This window comes from Chenopodium album, chromosome 3, assembly GCF_948465745.1.
Source record: "Chenopodium album chromosome 3, dcCheAlbu1.1, whole genome shotgun sequence".
NCBI lineage: Eukaryota > Viridiplantae > Streptophyta > Magnoliopsida > Caryophyllales > Amaranthaceae > Chenopodium > Chenopodium album.
Window position 1 is genome coordinate 61,550,674 of NC_137836.1, and position 10,233 is coordinate 61,560,906.

At 35.8% G+C, this 10,233-nt stretch overlaps 1 protein-coding gene across 1 annotated transcript; it reads left to right on the forward strand.

The window, feature by feature from the left end:
- Positions 1-4,543: 4,543 nt before the first annotated feature.
- On the forward strand, positions 4,544-8,867 carry LOC145614419 (histidine-containing phosphotransfer protein 1-like). The gene is made up of 6 exons (XM_081669478.1): positions 4,544-4,890; positions 5,007-5,137; positions 5,241-5,309; positions 7,545-7,616; positions 8,231-8,303; positions 8,556-8,867. Exons 1-6 carry the CDS (start codon positions 4,828-4,830, stop codon positions 8,604-8,606), a joined length of 459 nt encoding a protein of 152 aa, XP_081525604.1. The 5' UTR covers positions 4,544-4,827; the 3' UTR covers positions 8,607-8,867.
- The last annotated feature ends 1,366 nt before the right edge of the window (positions 8,868-10,233 follow it).

Here is a 10,233-nt window from a genome sequence, read left to right on the forward strand (position 1 = left end):
TCGTCACAGAGAGCATCTCCTATTCAGGTGGTACATTGCTCTATAAACGTTAAAATAAACGGCCTTGTCGGTTGTGTGGATTAAGATAAGCTCGCAGCTATTTGACTTGATCTAATATGAAACCTTAAAAGCTGAGAGTTACCGCTTGTTATATAACAAACGGTAACCAGCTACTGTTTCATTTAGATGCTTCAGTACATATACCGAAAAAATGTCTGTTATTACCCTAGGGCAGTGCATGCGACCAAACTCTACATAATAAATATAAGCTAAGTCCATAAATTTAGTAGCTAAGTGTTGTTCGTTTTAAACAGCTTAACGAGGCTAATGGCCGGATAATATTAATACTTACTCGTTTGCTCGATGGGCGACTTTTCGCTTGGTTTGAGGCAATCATCATATATAGTGATTGATTGACTCAGAAATTAATCATACTCTTTTAAAGTATCAATAATTTCTAAGTCAATCCTATCAACTTTGAAACCAAGCACACAGCCGGCCAGGGGCGAAAATGTCCAGTATAATAATAATTGCATAGCATACAGGCAAGTTAAAACACTTTGCTAAAAATCTAAGCATATCAAAAACTTCAAAGACTTTAAAATTTTTAAAGCAAGCTCAATATGAAAGAACCTCCCTTATGACCGAATGATTCATTAATTAAAATAGCCGACCCCATGGTCGACTGTAAAAAGTTAGCCGGAATAACCGGCAGAAATTGTTGAGTTACCCAACCCCTTGGTTGGTAAAGTGTAGACACCCATTTGTGTCTCCCCTAAACCAAACCCAGTGATGAGTACCTTTCACGTCGAATCATAATCGAATGAAACGAAAGTGTGGAAAGGTCTAGTGTTGCGGAAAGTTTTATTTCTTTTCTCTTCTCTCTGTTTTTGAAAACTTTATTTTAAGAAAACAGTCAATCCAGTTTGGTTGGTCCATGATATGGGTCCAATAGTAGTGTAGTTGGATGGGGCTTGCAAAGACCTTTCCAACGATATATTATAAGCCCAATTCCGATGAATATTGAGGAAATTATGGCCAATTTACTAAACTGGGCCCGGTTTGAGCTTTATGAACGGCCCAATGATCTAGGGGAGGGCCTAATATGATTTATCATTCCTAATGCAATTAGGAATGGTTTTAGTCTTCTAAAATCTTCTAGAAGGTTCTTTTCATTCCTAATTCAATTAGCATTGATAAGTTGACTTTGTTGACTTTTTAGAGTTTTAATCAAAATCAAATAGCATTTTCGAAGAAATTATATTATTTTATCCTCCAGTACGGGAAATTTATCAGATTTTCGAAAACGCGTTGAAATCCAGTTTGGCGTCCAACCCCAGGCATTGGCGCCTAGAACCAGGCTTGGAGCCAGACGCTAGCCATTGGCGCCTGGCGCTAGCCACTGGTGCCTGGCGCCAGCTAGCCAGGGTTGGCGCCAACCTTGTTTTGCGTGCGTCAGACTCTGTTTTGTTAAATTATCTTTTTTGGCTGATTTTCTCTTTAAATATCGTATCAAAAACTCCGTTTTCAGGGGCCAACTCTCATTAAGATTTTCTTGATTATTCTCTCTCTCTCTCTCTCTTTTCTAAACTAGCCGTTTCTCAAATACAAAATTCCGCATTCGCAAGACTTAGAAACACCTAGCCATATTCTAAGTTGCCTTCGCCCTAGGCGTGAAAGGTTTAATTTCTGAGGGTTTGGTCCCAAATCTCTATTTCAATTATTTAATTTAATTGTTTTGATTATTATTTTTCCTTGAAGTTACTAACGTGTGTATTTTGTTATTAGAAAGAGGTACGAGGCATCAAAGTAAGTGCTTTAATGGTTTTAATTGATATTATGATGTAGAAATCATGTTTAGATTGTTATTATGATTCCTAGTATCATGTCTAGGGTAATTTTAATATTAAATATGATTGTTACGATGCCTTTTATTCTCTTCCTAATATTTATGATTGTTAGTATCAAGTTAGGGTTAAAGATTTGATTTTTATTGCTTAGTGACATGCTAGGGTTTGTTATTAATCTTGTTAGTATCATGCCTAGGATCTTGCTATTTTTATTATGCTTTAATATTAACATGAACATGATTATGATTATAATTGTTATAATTTATTATTATTTTGATGATGATTATTTTATTTATGATTATTATTATTATTATTATTATGATATGATTATTCTTATTCTTCATGATTATTATTGATTATGTTGCTTGATACATTATTTATTCTTTATTGCTTAATCACACCTTTGATGCATGTTTAAAGGGAATTGGTACTTGTAATCATGCTTAATAAGATAATTAATAATCTTGTTTAGGGTTAATATGATTATAAATTCAAGTGATCGCCAATAATAGTTTATTTGTGCATTATATTCAACCAACATAGATAAACAGGTTTAGGGTTAATCCTATTGATTGCATGTTAATTAAAAAGCGCACATGAATACGATCAGAATAAAGTAGAGGCCTATTATTAGGGCAGGTTTAATCTCTTTTAGGTTGGATTTGTACCATCATCCCCGAACCCTTATTTGGTTCATGACCTTATGGAGTTGACGATCTCTTGGATCGTTAAGGGGTGTAACCTTCATCCTATGAACGGTTTACAAGTTCCTTAAAAACTTGTTGGCGACTCTTTTGCTCTATCTTCTTCCCTTTTGGACGCCACCGTACTTTAGTGTATGATCACAGTGGAGTTCGAGCTAGTGGGATTTAAGGCTTGAAATTATTCCCTACATAAAGATACACAAATACTTGGCTCGCAGGCCGAAAAAGCATGATAAATGGCCATTCGACCACAAAAACTGACATTAATCTTAAGTATTAGGGGAGAGCTCTTCATTATTAGCAGCCACATCATCCTTTTTTCCCCTGGACGGCTGCTTTTCATTTTCCTTTGTCGGCTCCTCCTCCTAATCAAACCGCCCGGACAACCCCTCAGTAGAGTCGGACAACTCCTCCTCACGCTCCGCCACCGCTTCCCCTTATGCTTTCTTTAAAAAGCGCATCATTATTGAATTCAAGGGAGACGGCTTCGAATTGATGCTTCCATGCGCTATAGTCGGAACCAGGGCAGAGGGACTGCCAATTCATCTACACGATAGCATCATAGTCATTCATCATCTGCTTAAGCAGGACCTTCTTCTCCTCCGCGGTCCAAGAAGTATACTTCTTGAGTTGGGTCTCCTGATTTTGCAACTTCCTCTTAAGGGCCTCTATTCGGGTGCAAAGTTGGTCTGCTGCTTTATCCGCCTCCTAGAGGGGTTTGAGCTTGGTTTTGAGGTCCTTAACCTCCTTCTCTAGCTCGGAGATCCACCTCTTTGCTGAGTCCAGATTGGCCTTGACCTGCAGATTGGTCGTCGACTGAGAATACAGTACATCACTAGTCAGTAGCTCATTTTGAGAAATCTCAAAGATGGCCTTATCTAGATCAGACGTGGCCCGAGCATTTGCAGCCTTTACCTCTTTTGTCTTCTCGTTAAACGATTGTTTAAGTCCGTTTACTCGCACCATGGCCAGCATACGACAAATTCGCAAAACATTAAAATCAACTGTTGTTTCAATCTGGACAAAGTCTAAGTCTGCTTTATTCAATTTCAAGCTCTTTGATCTTTATCTTTTGGAAAGGATAGATTAGAACCTTCTAAAGACTTATAGAAGCTCCTAATGAATCCTAATTGGGTTAGGATTGGGATTAAACTAAATGGATCGTCCACATGATCATTGGGTCGTAGGTAAGGTGGACCTAGGTCCAGTTTAGGCTTAGTTTAGTATTTTGGCCATAACTTTTTCATTATGATTCGAATTTGGGCTTATATATATCGTTGGAGAACTCTTTTTAAGCCCTTTCCAACTACACATTATTGGAACCAGATTATGGACCAAAGAAAACTAGATCGCACGTTTTTTATATATAAGACACGAAATTAATGATTTTAAGGACATGATATGAATGTTTTTTACTTAAAGACACGAAATGAATGATTTTGGCTTAAAACATTTAAGGTTAGGTTAGAAAAGGGGAAATTTACGAGACTCTTCAACTCTGCACCTAACTCGATAATCAAAGAAGTGAAAGGTACTCATCATTGGGTTTGGTTTTTGGGGAGACACAGTCAAATGTCTACAACACTCGGGGCCTGTTCACTTTTACTGAACTGAGTTGAATTGAGCAGAGCTGAACTGAACTGATTGAAGTTGAACTGATCTGAATTGAGCTGAACTGAAATGACAACGGGAAATTAGGAGCTGAACTGAATTGAAAATAAGCTGAAGTGAACATACCCTTAATCAATTAGAATCTATGAAGAGCCTATGTACACCCGGGTGTACTCAAAGTTATTTTTACTCATTTGTTGCTTGAATGAGCAAATAACTCTGGGTATACGGTACAGCCATGTGTATATAACAAATTCTAGAGTCTATACTTGAACCCGAAAAAATTGGTTGTCTGGTTTTACCCAATCATATTATAAGCCATACCCGTATTACATATCCATTTTATGTTCGTATAAATCGTATCCGTCCTCGTGCACATGTCTCGAATCCGTAGTCCCCAATAAAATGATTAAAAACTAGCACAATACATTGAGCTGAAACGAAAAAGATAAAAAGGGGTTTTGACCCTCATCCTCCTAATCAAGAGTATCAACACTCAATCAATTTGTGTATCAATTTTATTCCTTTAAAACTAAACTTTGTCTGAAAAAAAACTGGGATATATTCCTTTCTGCGTAAACTTCATTTATTTCAGTCTCAATCTCAATCAATCAATCATTTGCTTGTTTTGTGTGTTAGAGTTCAACAAGAGAGAGAAAATCATGGATGTTGTTCAGCTCTTACAGAGGCAATTCATCGACTATATGAAGTCTTTGTACAGGGAGGTAAATCACCCGTTAAAATTTCTGGGTTTTGATCCATTTTTTCAAACTTTAATTGGGTTTTTGTATTTTTCAACTTTTTCTGATCATGGATCTAATATTTTTGACCATTTTTGCAGCATTATTTGGATGATCAGTTCAACCAATTGCAGAAATTGGCTGATGAGAGTAGCCCAGATTTTGTTATTGAAGTTGTTACTCTCTTTTTTCAAGATTCTGAGAAGCTCCTTGAGAATTTAAGCAAAGCTCTGTGAGTTTTATTTTCAGGGTATTTTTCATTTTAGTTTGTTGTGATTTTAATTTAATTTTACTTTTTTCTTTGATTTTGAAATTGAATTTTTTTACTTATACAGTGAGCAGCCTGCTGTAGATTTCAACCAGGTGGCAAATCATGCTCATCAGTTTAAGGGGAGTAGTTCTAGGTATTTTCCTGTCCCTCAACCTTGAATTTTGTATTTTTCTAGGGTTCTACATCTTTTTTGGGCTTTGAAATTGTACCTTGAATCAAAATTGATGTAACTTGAAATTTGTTAGATTAAAATGGACTTAACTTGAAATTTTGTTGAATTAAAATTGACATAACTTATTTTGTTGACTTAAATTGATATAACTTGAAATTTTGTTGAATTAATATTAATATAAGGAAATTTTACATTAAACCACCTTTTATAACACTTTAATTGCAAGAAACCACCTTATAAAAAATTTTTCGCAAAAACACACCTTAATCGTGAAATTTTTTGCAATCACACACCTTTTCCCGGAAAATACCCATTGACTTGGTTTTCAGGGGTTGACTCGACCATGAGACGCCCTAAAACCGCTAACCCTCCCTTTTCCCCAGCCACCCACTTCCAGTGGCCGGCGACCACCTCCCTCCTTCGTCGCCGACGACCTCATCCCCTCCCTTTCCCAATTCCCGTCCTTAAACCCAACCCTCAAGCCCTAAACCCAATTCTCGTACCTTCGTGAAGTGCAACATCCATGGCGGTTGACGAACAACGGAGTTTGGGTCTGGGCAATAAATTGAACGACGACGCTTTAGGAGGAAGAGGAGGAGAGAGAATTTGTGGGCGGCGCTTTAGGAAAGTGGGTAGTGGTGGTGGTGGATCTTGGGTTCGGGTGGTGAGAGTGAAGGAAGTGATGGTGGTTAGGTGGAAGAGGAGGAGAGAGAATTCGTGGGTTGGGGGAAAGGGAAGGGAGCAAGAACGCCGGCGCTAGGGTAGGGAGGTGGTCGCCTTCGCCGGCAGTGGGGTGGGGAATTTGGTTGGCCGCCGGAAAAGGGAGGGTTAGTGGTTTTAGGGTGTCACGTGCGAGGCACGTGGTCGAGTCAACCCCGGAATACAAGGTCAATGGGTATTTTCCGGGAAAAGGTGTGTGATTGCAAAAAAATTTACGATTAAGGTGTGTTTTTGCGAAAAAATTTTTATAAGGTGGTTTCCTGCAATTAAAGAGTTATAAAAGGTGGTTTAATGCAAAATTTCCTTAATATAACTTGATTAAATTCTTGGTCTTGTGTTTGATCTGCACATATGGTGTTATTGTGTAATTTGCTGTCATAATTTATACTTTGAGGATAAATACAGTTTTTTTTTGGTGCCGGGGTCGGGGTGGAGAGGGTGAATTTCTATATACTTATATAGCCCATTCGGTAGAGCTGATCACCAGACAAGATCTCTACGTATATCTTGCGTCCTGCATATATTAGAGACATTCAGCACATACCCTTTTTCCAAAGTCCAATATATAACAATCTGCAGCGTTCCAAATTCTAGTTAATGAACTAGGAAACCGACTGTCATACCTCAAACAGCAAGATGATTAAACTTCCTTGAACTGCACAAACATCATCAGTTGTTCCTTGGAACCAGTTCTTCCAGTTTCTCCTTGAGTTTGAGTAGCTCCCAAAACTTGTTACATAATTTGTGGTCAATTTTGGTACTCGCATATGATTAGGAAATTCAATTTTACATCTTAAATTGGGCTGTGGTATGTTACATTAGTAGTTTACCTCCACAAGTCCGTCACCAAAGTTGATACCGTTCCCTTGATAAGTTCAATATATGTGGCGATTAAGGAAAATTAAATTGAACCGAGTTAAGATGAATACTTTGTTTATTGGAACATCAATAAGCTTGTAGCATCCTCCATCAGGAACCTGTATCATACTTGTTTTAATATACATGATCCATACCCAAGAAAATTGATACAATACTTAAGTTTGTTGCACAACATTTATGTGCATGTAATTCGCATAAATTCCTGACAAGTTAAAATTGATGCAAGTACATCATTTTACTCTTCATAGTTCTATGCATAATTCAAAAGACATAACAGAAAACATTGCTGCTCCTGCTGGTAAGAAGAAATAGCTGAGCTCCTCCCGATATAATTGATGCCATATTTTTAGGATCAGCACTTAGCCTTTCGACAATTGGTGTCTTCCTAATCTGCAATAAATTCTAATATTTCGAAGGTTAAAAATAAATGATCTACTACTTCGTCTTCAGAGCTCTAATTCAAATAATGTTTTTTGCTTGGTTAATTGGTTGTTGATGAGTATGTAATTTTGGTTATTGAATGGTAACTAGATATTTTGTTGCTGAGTGTTTAAATTTGCACATCTTGAGGGTGATTTTGTTTGTTGTATTTGACAGCATTGGTGCACATAGGGTCAAAAATCAATGTGTTAAGTTTCGAGCTTTTTGCGAGGAGAAAAATCGTGATGGGTAAGTTGTCTACTATGCTTGATACTCAAATTCCTTCCCTTTTTTCTGAGATTCAAAGTGTTAAAACATTTAAGTGTCATTTCCTTCATATGTTCATGTTATTGAATGATTGGAAATTAATGTATCACTCTTGGCAAATAAAGGGTACAATGACTATGCTGTAACTTTACATTTTACCTTACTTTTTCTTCTTCATTCTCAATCAAATAGTTGTGATGCCTCCAAAGATTTTGTTAGGATTAATTGCTAGATATTTTTTGGTTTTGACATTTTATCTCATCTGAGCTCTGATGCTGTCACCATTAAATCATTGTTTTGTTTTTTTGTTTTTTTTTTTTTTTTTTTTTTTTTTATCATGGTCAATAAAATGATTTTATTATTCCTTCTTACTTAATGGTTATTCTTGCACAATTAGCACAAGTTATTTGTTATTGACAGGGCTTAGTCAATCAGGCTTTGAAGGATTGAAGGGTATAAATCATATAATACTAACTTTGTACTATGATTCTGATTTAACATCTCATGCTTTTAATCCATCAAACTATTGCTACAACTATATCATATTTATGCTGATTTAATTTGACAAAGTCTGATCTTTTGTCCATTTGGTGCAGATGTCTTGCTTGTCTGCAAGAGTTGCAGCAGGAGTATGTTGTTCTGAAAAAGAAATTCGAAATCCTTTTCCAGGTACTAACTGGTAGCACTTGAGGCAGTTCTCTTCTATTATAATTTCTTGTGTATTATTGTGCCTTATGTCAATTGTTCTACCCTTTGTCCCTTTTTCCTCAAAAGTATTGAGGAAATTTCTTTTACTACTTTCTATATAATATATACTTCGTAGTAGCATATTACCCAGCATCATTTCTTCTGCCTTAATCATTTTCCTTTTTTTCAAGAAATCCTGCTAACACCTCAATTTCCTGTGATTGTTCATCGCAGCTGGAGCAAGAGATTGTGAAAAATGGCGGGACAGTTCCTACCATGGATTAAGTCTCAGAATCCAAGGCAAAACCAAAAAAAAAGAGAGACTGAGAAGATTGTGATTGATGATCCAGACCCTTTTACAGGTCTCCGTAACCTTCTCTTGAGAACCACTGTGAATAACCATTTCTAAATCTAATACTTTAGATACCGTTTTCATGTGAGATATATTTCTGGCTTTATCTGTTACCATGTAAGTGACAAAATGTTACATGATGTTCTTGATGTTTTTTTAAGTTCTGTTTAGTGTTGAAACTTCTTTGTGGTTGACTTGTAGTCCATTTATATCTTATTATATTGAATTGCTTCAAGTATTGGCTGGTTGGATGGTTAATGGGTTTTAAAATTTGTCAGAATGATTACAGGAGTGTGAGTTGTATACTTTCTTCCCTTTTGACAGTTGAGTCTCTTTAACTAGATTTAATTGGATACAATCAAGTAATCAACCAGTTCATGGCTTTTGGGACATAGTTGGGGAATTTTAATTGGGACTGGTAGTAAATATATGTTATCAATGCTTGTCTGCATCACTAACCTATACACCAAAACCAAAAAAAAAAAAAAAAAAAAAGCCGAAACAAAATTAAGGTTTATTTCTGTCGTATAGCCAACTGAGTTTGAGGGGTTGAGAGAGGTGCCTAGGCAGATTGAAGCACATTTAGGCGAATTATCTTAGTTGATTAAACTTGTCCACTAATGCAGACATGCAGTGCCTTAATTTTCAATTCATCTTCTTAGGCACGGTTTGGGCCTATGTGTTTAGAAAGTAGTTTTTTTGTTGCTCTTTTTGTCGTGTGCATTGGGCCAATATGTGCTTCTCAAGGAAAATATGGTCTAAGCATGATCCTTGACTTGATGCACACAAATACACTATAGTAAGGTCATACGTTTATTTTCAGTTCAGTTCAGCTCATAATTTCGTTCTCTTATAAAATATTCATTTCAGTTTAGCTGATTTTAGTCTATTAGAACAGACCCTAAGTTGTACTAGTGCCATCTTTATGGATTTTACTAGTTTTTGCCCGGACAATGCCCCGGGTTATTATATGTATATTATAAATGAGGTTTTATAATAAAAAAAAAACTAGATTAGACTCGTGCATTGCACGATTTAAATAATTTTTTTTATTATGCATATGAAATAATTTTGTTATCATGCATAAACAATTAATTTTATCATTTATGTAAAAATGAGTGCTAATTTTTTTTTTTTTAAATTTAAAATTTTGTAGTGTAGATTAAAATAATCATTGTTTAAAAAGAAGATTAAAATAAAAATAATAATTAATGACATTGTTAATAAAATGGAGGGAAATTTTTTAATGTGAGCATGACATGTAGGATAATTTAACGGATGATGATGTCAATAATGTTTTGTTTTAGTAATAGTTGATAGATTATGTGATAAAATACAAATATAGATTAAGGGGGCGTTTGGTTCGCGGATTATAGGTATTAGATATGGGTTTAGAATGACTAAAACTCATACCATATGTTTGGTTGTCAAAAATATGATTTTTAAACCCATACCTCAAACCCATGAGATATGGGGTTTAGAAACCTCGGGGAAAGGTGGATTTGGCATATTCTATTCCCTTAGGTATCAAATATATGAAATTAAGGGGATGATATTTCA